The sequence below is a fragment of the Sminthopsis crassicaudata genome, chromosome 4 (assembly GCF_048593235.1).
Source record: "Sminthopsis crassicaudata isolate SCR6 chromosome 4, ASM4859323v1, whole genome shotgun sequence".
Lineage (NCBI taxonomy): Eukaryota > Metazoa > Chordata > Mammalia > Dasyuromorphia > Dasyuridae > Sminthopsis > Sminthopsis crassicaudata.
This window is the reverse complement of record NC_133620.1, coordinates 233,734,605-233,753,728: the sequence shown is the minus strand read 5'-3', so window position 1 is coordinate 233,753,728 and position 19,124 is coordinate 233,734,605. Positions and strand designations below refer to the sequence as shown.

The 19,124-nt window shown below is 31.7% G+C and overlaps 1 protein-coding gene across 1 annotated transcript in view; it reads right to left on the bottom strand.

Moving 5' to 3' along the window:
- The window catches only part of PHIP (PHIP subunit of CUL4-Ring ligase complex), a 173,548-nt gene that overhangs the window by 86,733 nt on the left and 67,691 nt on the right, over positions 1–19,124 (bottom strand). The window contains 7 exon segments of the mRNA XM_074310460.1: positions 12,678–12,812; positions 13,740–13,893; positions 14,870–14,968; positions 15,984–16,024; positions 16,125–16,225; positions 17,538–17,580; positions 17,582–17,609. Coding sequence (XP_074166561.1) covers positions 12,678–12,812; positions 13,740–13,893; positions 14,870–14,968; positions 15,984–16,024; positions 16,125–16,225; positions 17,538–17,580; positions 17,582–17,609 — 601 coding nt within the window.

The following is a 19,124-nucleotide window of genomic DNA, read 5'->3' as shown; positions in this document are numbered from 1 at the left end:
AAGATCCTTAACATCAGAAGCTAAACAATCTTTATCATTAATAGAAAAATCAATTGCTAGTCAATTTCTACAACGAATAGATTATACCACTCCTTTTTCTCTTATTTTGATTGTTACTACCTACACACCCATAGCCATTCTATGGCAAGAGGGGCCCTTAGAATGGCTTCACTTACCCTCCACACACAAGAAAGTTGTCTCTTCGTACGCTGATCTAGTTTCCACTCTGATTGGTAAAGGCAGACGCAGAAGCAGGGAACTTTTTGGGAAAGACCCAGATACTATTATTGTTCCTTTTACTTCACAGCAAGTTGATTCATTGTTCCTTTATAATACTAATTGGAGATTTTTCTCTCAGGCTTCTCAGGAGAATTAATTTTTCACTTACCCTTGAACCCACTATTCCAATTTTTAAAAACACAAGATCTTGTTTTCCCTAGACATTTCTCTTACCTCTACCACCTCCAGCTATCTTGATTTTTTACTGATGGCTCTTCTTCAGGTAGAGCCTCCATAGTCACAGAAAATGATCAGTTTATCCTGGCTACTCCATATAACTCTGCTCAAAAAGCTGAGATTTGTGTAAATTATAGAAGCATTTAACAAATTTCCTAATGCTCCTTTCAATTTGTATACCGATTCCCTGTATATAGTTAAATTGTTTCCAGACATTGAAACAGCTTCACTTCTAGAAGCTATGACCACTGTCTTCCTACTTACAGCTTTATAGCTATTGAGAAAAGGACCACACCTACTTCATAGGACAAGTCTTGTATACACACATCTTCCTGGTCCTATACACAGAGGCAACCTTATCAAAGACTTAAATTTAACTAAGCCTTTGATTTTACCAACACTGAGGCTGCTATCTCTAGTCATGCTTTCCATCACCAATCAGCAGCCACATTACAAAAACAATCCAGGTTATCTAGAGAAACAGCTAGAGACATTGTTAAAAAAATGTTCCACATGTCCTACGTCTTTCCCCACCCTCCCATTTGGAGTAAATCCCAGAAATCTAAGAGCCAATGATCTCTGGCAAATAGACTTTACTCATATCTAGTCCTTTGGAAAGCTTTCTTAATTACATGTTACTGTGGACACATTCTCCCACTATATTGTTGCCTCCCCAAGGACGGGTGAAGCCTTTAAAGATGTTGCAACAATTATTTCTGTGCTTTTCTACTATGGGAATGCCGAAAGGTATCAAAACAGATAATGGACTTACATATACTTCTAAAGCCTTTTCTGATTTTTGCTCTAAATTCCATATATCACACAATACCGGCATTCCCTATAACCCTCAAGGACAAGCCATAGTAGAAAGAACTAATCAAATCCTTTAAGGCTCAAATAAGTAATTTAAAAGATAATGATTATATTCTTCTCCCCAGCAAATTGTCTCTCATGCGCTTTTTGTTTTAAATCATTTATCTGTTAATGACGCTGGATTTTCCCCAGCCTATATAGGCACTGGAATGATTCCAGTACTCTCCCCAAACCTATGGTAAAATGGAACTCTCTGGTACATGGAGAGGGCCAGATGTTTTGGCAGAGGATATGCTTGTTTTTTCCACAGGATAGTGACACACATGTGTGGTTTCCTGATCTCCTTATCAGACACCATGAGCAAAAGGCCCTTCTCCTACCTCTTCCAACTAATACTATATCGCTGCCTGAAATCAGAAACCTTTCATTTGAAGAGATATTTTCTCCCTCTTGCCATTGCAGATGCTAATCTACAGCTACAAGACAAGCTGCGCCACCAACTTGGGGACAAATCAAGAGACTCTCTGAAACAGCTGAAACCATGGTCATTTCACAAGGGCAACCTTTAAATCCTCTTTTGCTCTTTATTGCTATGATTGTTATTGTGACTCATCAGGTAACCCCCTGTTACTGCTAATGTATATTAGACTTATGTCCCAAAGCCTCCTGTCTTTCATGTGACTCCCCGGTCATTGCCTGTATCTGTCTTCACTAATTACACCCCCTCTGACTGGTGGCTCTTCAGATTCATTTATTACTGTTAAATTCTGTGAGGATGAATACAGAGAGATTTGGAGAGACTTACATGAACTGATGCTGAGTGAAATGAGCAGAACCATAAGATCACTATACACTTCAACAACAATACTGTATGAAGACATATTCTGATGGAAGTGTCTGTCTTCAAAATAAAGAAGATCCAACTCACTTCCAGTTGATCAATGATGGACAGAAACAACTACACCCAGAGAAGGAACACTGGATTTTGAATGTAAACTGTTAGCACTACAGTCTTTCTACCCAGGTTACTTATACCTTGGGAATCCAACTCTTAACGTGCAACAAGAAAATTGGATTTACACACATATATTGTATCTAGGTTATACTGTAACACATTTAATATGTATAGGATTGCCTGTCATCTAGGGGAGGGGGTAGAGGGAGAGGAAAATTTGGAAAAATAAATACAAGGCATAATGTTATAAAAAAAATTACTCATGCATATGTACTGTCAAAAAAATTTATAATTATAAAATTAATTTTAAAAAATTCTGTGATACATAACTTCATTGGCCCTTCTCTGGCCCCATTTGTCTCTGCTTAAAAAAAGAATCTTGTGTAACCTCATGTATTCCTTTTGATACCAGTCATTTTATTACTGATTCCCCCACTTCTAAAAAAGTTCTCTACATCCTACCCAAGAACACTTTAGGTAATGACAGCAAAAGCACCTGTTTCCTCTTTTATTAGCTTTGATAATCATGTTTCTTCTTTAAAAATGCCACCATCCATCACAAATTGTAAAGATCTCACTTTAACAGAAGATGAGTAGAGTCTAATCCACCTCCAAACTGAATTTCCTCATTGGAAATCTTGTGGTTTTCCTTTAAAAAGTATATCCTACCCCCTATTATATATTAATTTTACCGTTTCTGATTTCTCCATTTCTAGCCCATTCTTTGATTATTAAGATTTTAATAAATCTAAAATGTTTAACTGGACTGCATTAGACCAATTGGTCCCCAAATAAGAACCTATCAGTAGATGGAAGGTCATGCCTGAACTACTTATCTCCTTAAGCAAAACATTATTTTCCCAATCACATATTTCCCGGCTAAGTATGACCTCTGTACCATTTAAACTTCAAAGCCCAAACTATGCTGCCTCTGCCTACTATGTCTGTTTCAGCTCCTTATGCCCTCCTTATTTCTGATGACTCTTCCCTCCTTTGTGATTTATGAAGTTTCATGTTTTTAATGTCACTTGTATAGATTGTTAGATTACCAATTGTATCTCGCCTGATCTGCAAGCAGAAATCATTGTTGTAATTCATCAACCTACCTATGTTCTCATACCAACAGTTTTAAATGATACTTGATCTGATGATTCTAGCCTTTATGCTCTTAACAATAATGCAAACTTACTAGGAAGGAATAAATGCTTTATAGCCTCTCTAATTTCTTCTGTTGCAGTTTCCACCACTGCTTTAATTCAGGAAGTGTATGCATCATACACTGTAGACCAACTGACAAAAAATGTTTCACTTGCACTTATGTCTCAAGAAATCATAGATAGGAAACTAGAAGCTAAGATTAATGCTCTTGAAGAAACTATACTTTACTTAGAAGAACTATAGCAGGAACTAAAAGTTCATCAATCCTCTTGCTGTCATTACCAATTAAAGTCCGTTTGTGTTACACCTCTACTTTATAACTCCTCTTACTCACCCTGGGATAATGTTAGAAACCACCTCCTAGGTATATGTATATGGAATCATTCAGATCTCTCTCTAGATATTACCAAACTCCATGATGAAATACTCACCCTATGAACTGCTTTCCCCTTCAGAAGTTATTGAATTTTTAAAAAAACGAATTTATTGTCCTTTACTTCCAGTAATAGCTTCATAAATTAAAAAATAAAAAAGGGGGAAATGTTGGAAGCCGCAACCTCTAAGCTGATTGGCAAAGCCCAGCACTGAGATCAAATGTGCACAGCACTCATGCATGAACAACATTTCCCTCTATGATTCTCATTAGTGGACTACTATTTCCTATATTATTTATAATTGGCTTGATTACAGCACTAAACATTATCTAAAAAAATCTGGTGACAAGGGAAATTTGGGCAAGTTAACTTGATTCCACATGCATATTCTGTCCTAGTAAAACTAATTTCTCACCGAGACAAATTATAAAGGAGAGAACACTATGGAAAGCATTGTCACTAGTGGAGAGAATCCAAAGGTCCAAGAAATAATGGTGTTCACCAATTTAGACTCAGAAAAGAGCAGTACATCTAGGAACCAAAAGATGGTTATTAAAGTATAACTAGGAATTGCCCTGCCTATATACACCAAGTCAGGGAAATAGAGGAATCAAACAATCCATAGAATTGACAAAGAAGACAAAAGTAAACCAACAAAATCCACTGGCATTTAAACTTGTATAATATTTACCTTTCATTATTGGCTTCTTGTAATGTAATCAATAATTAACACTCAAATATTAGATGTCAAATGTAGTAACATATAAAGGTCAATAAGTCAGACACATGTCTGAAGACTATGTTGACCTAAAGAAAAGTATATGATTCATGATATAGTATAAAAATAAAGCCTGAAGGAGCCTGAGAGAAGTGGGAGCATCACTTCCATCAGTTCCTCATTCAAACTACCCCACGACTCCTATCTTCATTCGACACTGACCCTATTCCTCCTGTTTAGCTCCCTGGACCCCCTGTAGAGGCTGGACCCCTGCACCTTTTCAACAATCAAAACCTATATCTGATAAAGTACTGTACACTTTTTAAAAATATATTAACTTAAACCTAGTCAGATTAATTTCTGCCAACTAGAGTTTTTAGACTATTATCTCCAACATAGAAAAATATTAGAAAAGGGGACCTACAGACTTCACTAGAATGTCTTAAAGAGTTCATGACACAAAAAAGGGTCAAAAACTCCAGTTTTGTAAAACACTTTGGTTGGGAAATGAGGTCTATTAATCAATTCCTTAATATTCTGGCTAGGCTAGAAGTTGATAAGGAGAAAAAAGTCTCTACTTTCTTCTCAAGTTTATTTCTTACACTTCACTAGTCCATACCCTCTCTTTCCAGATCTTCCCACGCCACAGCTTCTCTTTCCAGAGAACATTTTGAAATTTCATTCCCCACCTCCCTTAATTATTATCAATTTAATAAACTACAGTGGCCCTATCATCTCCAGGATTAATATAAAATTCTGTCTGTATTTCAAAATTCTTTATACTTTCTAGTCTTCTTTATATCTTATTACCTTTCTGCCATGTCTGTGGTCTCCTTGCTTTTCCTGCACAAGACAATCCATCTTTCAACTCCCAGAATTTTTACTGCTCTGCCTTTTTGGCTTGACTTGATTCAACTTATATAAAATTGTCCTGTTCCCTCTTTAATGCTAAGGCCTTCCTACTAGGATCATTTCCAATTTAACTTGTATAAATATATATCTTATTTATACATATTTGTTTAAATTTTTCCTCTCCCATTAAGACTATGAGCTCTGTGAAAGAAGTGACTGTTTAGCACATAGAAAAGGATTAATGTTTGTTTTCACTTGACATAATTTTCTTATCTACTCTTCCTCTTCTATTTCTGCTCTCTATCCTGCAAGTTTACAGTACATATTATGTGTTTTATGGGCTCATGACAATTGTCTAATATTAGCATTTAGTGAATTACATTATTTTTATACTATAAAACCCACTTTATCTAATGACTCAAAATGTGTTCTTATATTAACATAACAGTGTCCAATATCTCTGACAAACAGGAATATGCCTAAAATGGTACTATTTATAGTACAAACCCATGTAACTTGATTCCTAGGTAACTAAGTAGCACACTACTTTTTAAACATACTGAAATTTTGTGGACTATTATTATTTAGAGTATAAATCTACCTATATCCAAAACCTGTACTTTTCAGTTTTCTTAGAACAAAATATAAAAGAAAGGCACTAAAGTACTGCCAAAAGCAAGTAACTGCATTTTTCTTATTAAGTCCATAATAATAAAGGTAGAGAGACAAGAGATATGGCTAAGATGCACCAAATTAGTTTAGACACTCAAATAAAATAATAGAAGATATCTTAATACAGCCAACTTACTTTACAAATTTCTCAGTTAACAGAAGCATAAGATGTTTATGACTTTTAAAAAATAATATAGTTCAATCTCATTTTTATAGATGAGCAAATTGACTACTGAGAGAATCACTATCATGATTTCAAGAAGAAAGTGGAATACTTTAGGGTTCTCAGAGCCAGGGGAAAAGTTAACAGTAGGACAGAAAAGAAATTTCATAATCATCTTCTCCACAGCAAACTTAACTAAAAAATTGTAAGATTAGCCAATACAGGAAGGTAAGGGTTCCACAAAAAGGACTTACAATCTTATATTAATACTAATTTTAAACCAGTCACTTCAAAGGAGTTGAAATATAACTAAAATTTGAATAGTTAGAATAGTCCATTGGGGAAATGTTTTTAATTCTAAGGTTACATATTTATATAATAAAGTGGGACCAGAATACTTGGTTTCATTCATTACTTTCATTAATAATTATTAATTCATTTTTGTAATTCATACACAGGAATTATTACACAAGGGATGAAGCTCTAAAAGTAGGAAATAAAGATTTTTTTCTTTCATAGTAAACCTTTTAAAGTAAATTCTAATATCAAAATGATAATATTAAATCATTTACAAAGAACTTTAAGATTTGCAAAAACATGTCACATAATTCTCTGTTCTGTTATTCACAAAGGAAGTAATGTGTCTTGCTTGGTCAGTGTCACAAAGATAGCATCAGAACTAAGCATCAAAAAAATACCTTTTGATATTTTAAAGTCACAATTCACATTTTTCTCTACATTGGTTTTCAAAAAGATATTTTAAAAAGTGATTTGACTAAAATTTGTTTTAGAGGAAATTTTTATTAAGTATTCCAAACTATTTGCCAATAGCTATTAAATGGCACAATACATTCAAGACTAAAAATAAAGCATAATACTTATCAATATTAAATGTTGATGAATGGCAATGATGGTAATGGACAAAGGAAAAAAAATCTTCTACAGGCAAAAAATTTATCAAATTTTAAAATATTTTAATTGATTGTTTTAGTACCTTAGTTGCCCCTTTATAAAAAGTGGTAAAAATAAGCTGAGAAAACGGAGGATGGGGATAGAAAGGCAGCAAAAAAGGTAAAAGAATAGATTTCTAGGGCTCACATTTGAGAAGAGAATATTTTCTAAAAATGTTTCTAGCTAAAGCAGGTCCTAACTAAAACCACCCTCATAGAAAGTAAACATGTCTCCATTTTACTAAATAAATGGCTATGAGTGCTAAAACCTACTTTTTAAAAATACTTCAATAGTTCATAAATCTATAATTTAAATATAGAAGGATTCCCTCTCACCACCCCACCCCCCTTCAGCCCCACATTGACACAGACATCTTTTGGTAATGACCTTCTTTGAACTTGGCCACAACTGCCTATAGATAAATATATATATATATATATATATATATATATATTTTTTTTTTTTTAACTTATTAAATAGATTCACAGAATCAGAATTAGAAGCTTTCAAGTTCATCTAGTTCAACCTCTTCATTTTATAAAACATGGTAATTTCCCCCAAACTCTTTCTTTTTCTTACGAGAAACAGAAATCTGAAGGATAGAGAATGCTAAAAGATTTCATCTAATTTAAAAATAGGTTTAATATATTCCTTATGGGATAATCTGACCAACATCATTGGTCAATTGCATATGTTTATATACACACATATATATTATATATTTATCCAAATTATCTCCCTGGTAAAATCTTTGCGACAGGCCCAAAAATAAATAAGCAAACAGTTAAGTGTGTGTTGCATATGTATTCATACTTTAATTTGATATTACTTTAATATATTGTGGGAAATTTATAAGGTAGGATATTAATATGACTTTCTTACCTCACAGGAGGATAATTATGAGCCTTTCTTCTTTTTTGCCACACAGAAGGTCAATCAAGGGAGGTGGGCTTAATTAAATACCCTCTACACAGCAATATCTCTCTTTCTTTCTCTTTTTAACCATGCCACTGGCTAGAAACAGTAGATGGAGAGCTGAGACTAGAATAAGGAAAATTTGAGCTCAAATACAGCCTCAGATACTTACTAGATATGAGATCCTGGATAAATCAATTAATCTATATCTGCTGTATTTCATCATTTATAAAATGGGTATAATAATAACATCTGTTTCCCTGATGGTTGTGAGGATAAAATGAGATATGTTTAAGTCCTTATAAATACTGACTAGCTGTTTATTGTATTTTCATGAAGGTTTCCTCTACCATGTCATTAAAATAAATACAAGGAAAACTCTGGTAATGTATATAATGAGTAGAAGAAAAAGAAAGCACAAAGCTCTACATTTAGTCCACTGTCTTCTAGGGAGATATGGCATATTATCTGCCTCAGAAAAGTTGGGCCCCTTTTGTATAAATTTTCTAGCATATTACTTTGCTGGAAAAACCCAAAGAGGTCTTGATATATTGTTAAAAAACAGAGAGGCAGTTGTCTTATGAAAGAATCAACTAATCCATCTTTGTAAATATTTAAACTGTAAATAATCACTGTAAAAATAAAACTACCTGTTGAAGTAAACAAAAGAAAAGTACAACTATTTCCTTCATTAATACAGTAATGCTGAAATGACTAAACCAAGAAGACAAAGGGCACAATAAAAAAAAAAAAAAAAAAAAAAAAAAAGTAACACTTAGATTAGGTTTACAAATATATTTCTATGCACTTATTAAAAAAAAATTAGAACAAGGATGGGTAAACTTTTAAGGGCAAAGAGACACTTTTAGCTAGTGTTTTTAGATCATACATTTTTAAAGATTATAATCTACATGTACACACAAATATATATCTCACATATAATGCATATAAAATTTTATATATATTTACTGTTTAGACTACTACTTTTATATTATTTTATTTATATGAATTAATGTGATATAACAGAAAGACTAAAGAATAATTTATATCTAGAAAACCTATCTGCGTATGTGTGGTCTAGGAAATAGATTAAAGGTTTATAGGAATCATTATATATCTCTCCTACTACTTCATTATTACAATGAAGTTGCCATTTATGCTCTCTGGGAATAAGAACTATCATTGCCACAGTACTTTAAAGCATGCAAAGACTTTATGTATACTATTTCATTTTATTTTTACATTTACTCCATAATGTAAAATAATAATTATTATTCCCATTCTACAAATGAAAAAAGATGAATTTGGGAGATGAGCATTTGAGGTTCAGAGAGATGAGATGAAGGTCAGGACAGGAAAGAAATGTAGGAAGGTTAAGCTTAGTAGTAGCAAGATATCCTAGTGAGTTACTGTTTGGATATGAACATAAGTACTCTAACACTTAAATTCTATAGCATCCAAGATTAAGCTAGAGACACATTATTAAGTTGACATGTGTTAACTCATGAGTGTAATCTCATTAATTTAAGAAATATTTAAGTGTTTACTGTCTGCTAAGTGCTGAAGGGAGATAGAACATAGGGTAATCTAGAGCTGAAAATAATCTCAGAGGCTGCCCCATTTTATAGGTAAGAAAATTGAAGTCCTGGAAGAGCCACACAGGTGGTAAAAAGCAGAGGCAACAATCAGGTCCTCTAAATCTAAAGTGTGTTCTTACATAGAGATTTCATGAAAAGTTTTTATAAGGAGGTGACTGACACCTTTCTATATTTTGAAAGAAGGTTGGGATTCTACAAGGAGTTGCTGAAGATGAAGTGGATTTCATATATAAGGGCTCATTTGGAAAGGCAAGCTATATTAGAGATTTACTCATCATGTATAAAGAGATTTTGAGCTAGACTGATGAACAATAAAGTATACAGAGATAAACAGTGTCAAGTAGATCTGGAAAGTAGAGAATCAGATACTGAAGAGTTTAAATGACAGGCTGGAAAAGTGGGGAGAAAAATCAGGAAGATATAGGATTATTCTAGTTGAGGCCATCAAAGAAGATCAAAAATACTGACTCTTAAACTACTTTTGCATCCCATTAATAGTCTTCTAAAAACAGTAATAATATTAGTTTGAAAATGGGTATCTGACTCAAACCTTATTAAATGAGCATTAAGGTATAACCACACTATCATTTTAAAAAGAATTAAACTTTATGCCTTAGAACTTTTTTCATCCTCTATTATCTCACTAGCAGGAAATAAGTCCATTGTGTTTAATGGTCACAAACAAGAATTCCCTGGTAGGCAATTATTTTTCAAGGCCATTATTATACTCCCCAAATAGCCAAGCTAAACTTTATTTTTATGAAATTATTATCCCTACTATATTGGCTACAGTATCTTACAAGGCATTCTTTAGACTATGCTGTTATAGTTAATGCAATTTTTTTTGGCATGAAGCTAAAAATTATAAGGAAATACTTTCCTCCATTTTCAATAAAGGAAAAGACTTCTTAAAATTGAGAAAGCAGAGAAAGAAGGACCAGGTTTTAAAAAAGTGATTAAACAATGAAAAGACTTGGTATAATCCCAATGAATGTATTCCTTTTACATGACATCAAGATGTAGATTTCCTGCATAAAGGTATGTATAAATGGAGTCCCAAAGATCCACACTGAACCAAAAATATTTAATTAGAAATTAACCTGAAACCTGTGAGGAAAGCTTTCAACTTGAAATACCACAGGACTGAATGTAGATCATAACATAGTAATTTTTTAAAATTTTTATTCCTTTTTGATTTGATTTTTCTTGTGCAGCATGATAAACATGGGAAATTTGTTTAGAAGATTTGTACACGTTTAAAATATATTGGATTACCTGCTGTCTAGGGGAGAGGGGTGAAGAGAAGGAAGGGAGAAAAATTTGGAACCCAAGGTTTTATAAGGGTAAATTTTTTGTTGAAAACAATCTTTGCAAGTATTTTGAAACTAAAAAGCTATTATTTAAAATAAGAAAATAATGCAACATTTTTCAAAGTGATATCTCTTTAATATTACCTTGTCCAAAATCATTACAAAAACTACTATTTTTTTAAATTAAATTGAAATAGAATAAATTTCATTCAAGATCCTTTAATAATAAAAAGTACCACATATAGCCCTTCAGCTTTCATAATTTGATTTTATAATGATTATATTAAGAAAAGTAAAAATATATATTTTGGATATAAATTTTTAAGTATTGTATTGTCATGTAAGTCATGTCTGATTCTTCATGATCCCATTTGGGAGTTTCTTTTGGCAAAGATATTGTAATGGTTTGTAATTTTCTTTTCCAGTTCATTCAGTGACTTGTCCAGGGCCAGCTATTAAGTGTCTGAGGCCAGTTTTAAACTCAGGAAGATGAGTCCCTAGCACTCTATCCACAGTGCAAGTTGTCCTATTTCTAATAAGCACTTACTACAATTACATCTCTCTCTCTCTCTCTCTCTTAGACACACACACATATACACATACGCATATACTTTCTCTCTCTCTCTCTAAACTATTTTCTCACTCACATTCAAGAAAACCTTTCCTCTCCCAATGATGGCACTTGAGTATATGTATAACATAGTTCTATACTTTAATACTTCAATGATCCATGATTTTTTCAGTGTGGAAACTATTCACTGATATAGATTGTAAACCCTTGAAAACTTAGCAAACAGTCATGGAAAAATGCTACAACTAAGTAATTGTCACCTTTCTTAATGAAAAAAAGTCTCTCTGAAGCTGAACTTTGAATATTAGACATAATCAAAATGCTATTAAAAAAGCTCTTCCTTCTTAGTAAGAACATTCCAGAGCTTACATTCTAATGATATGGCTTAAGTGCATATAGCTAATTTAGATCCTAATTTTAAGAGTAGAAACCAGCAGCATAAAAGACTGGATTTGCATTTTGGATTTGGAAGCATAGATGATGAGAGATTGTCTCCCACAGTTGAAATTCACTAGCTTTTTAAGTGTAGGCAAGTCACTTAAACTTTTCAATGCCCTAGTTTTCTCATTTACAAAATGGAAATAACGAGAGTTATGAGAAAACTATAATAAAATATTGTGCATTTCAAATAATATATACATTGTAAATGTCATTCAGTAAAATGTAAGCTCTTGAGGGCAAAAATTATTTCATTTTTGAGTTCTAGACCCAGAAACTAATGATGTCTTACAGTTACATGTTTACATTTATTGAGTAAACACTGAAAACTAAACTACTTAACTACAACATGTAGGCATAATACAAAATGCTTTGAGTAAATAAATTTGATACACAAAGATTTTAAGTTTTCCACAAAGTTTTCAGTGTAAGATGAAAGTAACATCTTTATTTACTGAAGTGGAAAATGTTAAAGCAAAAATTATGGAGTCAAAACACTCCAGGAAAAAATCTTTATGACCAGTATTTATAACATATATATTTCTTTTGTAAAAGTTATTTTAAACATCTTAAAAATATCATAGTCTAAAAGTTTATCTATTTTTTAAAGATCCAATTTAAAATGAACTTCTTTTGCACTATGTAGAATGCCAGTAGTTAGAAAATACTGAAATCTTAAATAGAATATATGCATTTATATACATATGTAAAAATGTGAGGCATAGACAATTACCATGTTGAAATAAGAACGAATTTTGACTCCTCTAGCAAGGTCCCACACTATCACATTTCCATCATGGCCAGCAGAAAAAAGAACTCTAGGATCAAATGGGTGTGGTTCAAGAACAAATACTTCATCTTCATGGCCCTGAAAAATGTATTTTCATGTTAAAACCACAGAAAACTAATAACATTAATATAGCAAATATTATAGAACACTTCTGGAAATGACTTTTACTTCAATAAATTTTTTTCAAATTTAGTTGGCAAAATACTTCAAATACTATGCTATCTATCAATCAATCAAGTTTCAATAAATATGTACTGGGTACCAGGCACCATGCTAAGTCCCAGGGATACAAAAAGAGACAAAAGACAGTCCTTGCCCTCAAAGAAATTACAATTTAATGGAGGAGACAACATGCAAACATACATATATGCACACAAAGCAAGCTATATGCAGGATAAAAAAGAAATAATTAACAGAGGGAAGGCACTAAAATTAGAATTAAAACTAAGCTAAGACAATATAAATGCCTATAAGTCAGGTATCATATAGTAATAAAGGGCAGAAATGTCAAACTCAAATACAAACTAGCCATTAAACCATCCATACATAATATCCCTATAGTCACAAATCTATTGACTTAGAAAAATGCAGATTAACAATATCTATTTTATTATATTTTTATTTTGTTACATATTTCCTAATACATTTTGATCGGGTTTAGTCACATTTGGGAATGGTGTGGATGCCATGTTTGACATCTTTCATACAGGGGATTATTTCCAAATCAACAAACAGCTGGAAATGACAGTATCACATAGGAAAAGGATTATTAATTTTAATGCCTTCAAAATTTCAATTCCCATGAGAACACCGTACTGAACTAGCTGCTTAGGAATTTTCTTCAAGATTAGGGTAAAATGACAAGTGTTTATTTTTACAATTTCTTTGTTCCCTTGTTATATATTTCCAGGCAAATATCACTTTGAAGTTAGCTCAATATAAGCTAACCTAATAGTTATTTGTTATCTAAAATCTACCAAATAAAAACTGGAAGATTTTTCTTACCATGAGTACATGAATAAGTTGACCAGTATAAGAATTCCAGACTTTTAAGGTCATATTATTAACAGCAGTTATAACAGTGTTGTCATGACGGTCCCATGCTACCATAGTTACTTTCAGTTTTGTGATTTTGTCTTCTACCCCTTGCATGTTTTGTCTGAAAGGAATAAAAACATTATTTTGACCAAATGCGTTTGCATTAGGTAAAATGATCGTACCACAAAAATCTGAATAAGTTTTATTATTTGTTATTAACAGAAATGAACACTTATTTAATAGTAATAATTTTGAAGAAAAATAGCTAGTTGGATTTAAACTCAGAAAAAAAGAATCATAGTTCAGCTCTACCACTGACTTTATTACATTTATAACCCAGAGGAAAATGACTTATCTACCTTCCCTGACATCTCCTATTCTTTCCTAAAAGTAATAGATATGAAGGCAGAAATTAAAGATTTGAAATTTTATTAAATATGTAGCACTGAGGTCACTAGTTCCAAGTTTTAGGAACTAGAAGGGATCTTAAACATCATCCCATCAAATCTTCCAATTTTAAGGAAAGTCAAGTTATTTAGTAATATTAGTAAGTGACAGTGCTGGGATTCAAACCCAGTCCTTAAGTTCAGATGCAGTTTTCTCACCACTTCATCAATTGATGATACTGTTCAGTCATTTTGAGTCTTTATGATCCTGTGGACCATACTGTCCATGAGGCTTTCTAGACAAAGATACTAGAGTTTGCCACTTCCTTCTCCAGTGGATTAAGGCAAACAAAGATTAGGTGACATTCCCAGCATCCCATAGGTATTAAGTACCTGAAGCTATATTTGAAATCAAGTCTTCTTGACTTCAGTCTCAGTGCTCTATTGACTGAGATACTTACCTATCTTTTTACCACATAGACACCTGATCAAGAGTCCCTACTATACTACCAATAAGTGGTTATCTAATTTCTAAATAAAAATTTCCATTATGCTCTACTATCTTGATGCATTCCATACCACTTTTCACTAAATCTTAATCCACCAAGATTTTTCTTGCATCAATCCTACCCTTGTACATGAAATCTACTATAACCACTAATATATATTTAAATGATCTATATCTAAGCAATTTAAAAAATTTGATCTTACCCTGCTGGACGAGTAGCCATATCTAACAAAATACTCTTCCATTCTTTTCTCTTAAAGTGCCAAATTCGAGCTGTTCCATCACGACTCCCACTTACAAATCTAATTACAGGAAAGACACAAATAACTTTAAACATTATTTTCCTGACCTCTATTCTTCAAAATATTCTACAAACATGCCCCTTCATATACTCATATTTATAATTCTACATTAAAAACGTATTCTTAAAAATGATTCCCCAAATTTTAAAAAACTATTGATATTTAACATTTGTCTTCCTAATTTTTAATGTGAATTTGCTGGTAGCATCAGTGACTGCACTAAAAATAAATAAATAAAACAAACAAATAAAAAATCAGGCTTCAAATATGGTTTGGGACCACTCTCCAATATCCTAGCTAGAATATTATTGGATGTACCAAAGCAACTTAGTTTTGCACCAAATTATCTGTAGTTACTGGAGTCTGAAATGACTGTGTAATAGTATATCATTTCAATCCCTTCCTAAGAATAATGAATATATTAGTAAACGATACATTGAAACTATGGATTTTAAATTAACAAGAAAAGTATTTCTCTAAACTTTATGCAATACATCATTTATAAGCAATATATAAGGCAAGACTCAATTCCCAATAAAGTCATGTTGAAAAATTTCCCCCCAACATAATCTAAAGGTAGACACATTTGTAAGCATACGGATCTTTCCAAATTTCAATTTTAAATTTTTACACACATACATACACACAAAATTGCTGTTTTATAATGTAAATTAACAGGGACTATTGACTTATATCCTAAACCAAAAAGGAAATGAAATGTTTTATTAATAGCTTAACAATAAAAAAAAGTTCATTCAACTTTTTTTTTTTTTTTTTCCCTGTTACAGACCTGTGATTTCATCAAGTTAAGGAAAACCCAGTGTGGGAAATTTTATTCAATGGTGCAAATCCCTAACTTACCAGTAATTTAGTGTTCTTAAAGTCACTCTGATCTACCTAAGCATCAAATAATTAATTTCAAGGGAACTTTAAAGCTATCAGGTTTAAAAAAAAAATATCTACAATTTCATAGTTTAAAAAGGTTAAGAAAAAATGTAAATGGTAATTTTCTTACCTGCTACTAGTGTTTGAAAACTGGATACTATCGACTTTATCCTATAAAGAAATGAAAGAAAAATAATGAATTTTGACACCTGAATTTAGCTGCCAAAGACATTTTAATTAGACAAGGTAACTCTCTCAAAGTAATACTTACAGTATGAAACTCCAGTTCTGATATTTTCTCTGGCTGACCTGATCCAAAAAAATAAACTCTGATGATATGATCAGTACTTCCTGTGGCCAGAAACATTCCACCTATGAAAGGATCCAGAAAACACTTTAATACACAGTTTCATAATCATTAAAAATAAAGATTCTAAAATACTACAACATATCATCATGATTTTTATCATGAGACTAAATTTAAAATCTAAATGTATTTATTTTCTTCTTAAATACTTAATACTAAATGAATCTTTCAAAATTTAATATATTATTTATAAAGCAAATGGGGAAAACTGATTGAATGATCTATATAACTGAAATTAAAGTTGTAGTTTAGATGTACACTGTAACATTTTTTCAATTAAAAACAGCTAAATCATTTGAAATTGTGATAGTAGCCTGAAAATATCTAAAATTTCTTATCAGAATAAAATCAAAATATCTAAGAAAAGCACTATGAATATCACCATCACTTTTCTCCTACTTATTCAAAGGATCATAAAATTTTAAATCGAAAAGGGATTTCAGTTCATCTAGTCCAACCCACTTATGGATCAGGAAACTTTAAACTCAGATAAGTTAAATATGTTCAAAATCACACAGGTGGTAAACAGCAGAGCTATGAGCTGAGGTTCTTTGCTTCTAAATGCAGAAACTATTTCCACATACTGATGGTGATGTTGAACTTTACTTTGACATGGACTATGTCCTAGTTTCATTAATAAAAAGAATCCTGTTCATCCTAGGTTAAACAGATGGAAGACAAATAGAATTACAAGCAGATTCTAAAATCATAAAGTAAAGATTTCTTTAAATCAGTTAACACTTTCATCTCTAAATTCCTGAATTATGACTTCTCAAGTATTGATGGAACCTGTTTAAACTCAAGTGTGAACTTTACAATAGAGCTTATATCTTATGCTACAAAACATCTAAGTCTAAAAGGGTATGCAATAAAGCACATGGCAACTAATACCTCTCAATAAGTTATAAATATCTATGTAACTATGAATTACTTCCAAAGTTCAAATGAAAGACTTTAAAGTCTGGGTTTTAAATCTTTTTCTCCCAATATAAATAATAATATAAAAATATCTTAATGCAAGATTCTAATCTTTTCCTTTCACATTTAAAAATGTTAAACTTTTAAAAATAGTTTTTCTGAGAGAAAAATTGCAATAAGTTAACTTGGATCAGAAAAAAAATCCAAAAATCTTCTGAATTCTTTTGCATTCATCTCAGTTATCATCTAATCTTTTTCCTCTACTCCACAGGAGCAAAATTATAAAAATTTTAGCTAATACAAAATTATGTATCTCATTGCAAATTCTGTATAAAAACATCAAAAAATATTTTTTAAATAGAAAAGAGTAGAGGGAAAGCTAAAGAGAGAAAATCATACCAGCACTAAAAGAAGAACAGATCATTTGAACTCCAGGTCGAGGACCGTTCTGTAAATTTTTGGGTCTTTTGACTACAATGTAAGAAAAAATAAACAAAGTGATCATTCCTAAAGGGATTGTACTTGTACTATCAGAAATAGTTTTAGGTTTCAAAATGAATACAGAAAGGACAAAAAATAAAACAAGAAGTAACAGATGGGCAGGCCAAACAATTTAGAATCACTATTTCATGATTGGATTTTGTGGAAATCCTAGCCATTGATGATTTTTAGGAATTTCTGATTATGCAGTTAATTTTTCCATAATCACTTACCAAGAATGACTCCAAGGTCATTGGCACAGTAGACACATAAATGATTACACTAATTTTTAATCAAATTTGACAGTATGCCATATGGTACAACAGCATAACACACTAATGCAATGGGAAAACTACCATTTGTAAAGTAAAAAAAGTCATTTTAAAAAACTTTTTGATGGTTTTTCTTTTTCTTTTTTGTATCTGAGATTTGTATGGGTTTCCCTAGGAAAGCACTAATAAAAAGGTTACCTCCCCCAAAAAGTTTTAGAAATAAGGATCCTTGAGGTGATTTTCTTAAATGAACAGAATACAACACAAGGAAATCAAGAGGGAAGCAGATAATTAGGACAGCTTTTGAAAGTAACAAGGTAAATTTACTATGTGTATTTTTTTAAATAAAAGTTAACACAGAAGAAATTGTTTTCATATAGGTATGTACATATATATGCAAATGTATGTATTTGTATGTATGTATATACACACACACACACACACACACACACACACACAACCATACTAATCTCTATATGTTTTTTGTTCTACTTTATAGATGAAAACAACAACTAACCATTTTTATAGCTCATTGTCCCATGCCAGGTACTGTGCTAAGTGCTTTACAATTAATACCTAATTTTACAGTTCTGGGAGGTCGGGTTGCTCCATATTGTGGTTTCCCCCATATTGTAATAATTTGACTAAAGTCAAATAGCTAATAAGTGTGTATGACCAGATCTAATGCAAGTCTTCCTGTCCTAAGTCTATTAAAAAGTGGTACCCTGATTCACTGTACTTTCTAGCTATGGTTTTTGGAATTGGTTAAATTAGGAGTTAAAAAAAAAAAAAAGTTTAAAGATTACTTTTAATTAAAGTCTTTTTCTTCTACTCATAAGATCACAAATTTAAGTCTAGAAGGAACTATTTAGGTCTTCTATTCCAAGATTGGAATACTTTATGGATTTGGGAAAGTGAGGATTAGAGATGTTTAACTTGCCAGATCACACAGATTTTATCTTTTTGCACTATACAGCTTTATTACAGCTAATAAGATTCTTGTTTCTCATACTAAAAAAATTAAACTGTCTTGTTGAAATTTAACAAAATTCATACATCTTGGTACTTAGAACAACATGTATACTACACTAGTTGTTAAAAGGATTTTGAAATTCTAAAGCTTTTCTTAGAAATGTGAAATGAAAAACTGTTCTTTTGAGAGATATAATTAGATCATCAAACTTGATTATACAATCAGAAATTATCTACTATACACCCATACCATTCAAATATA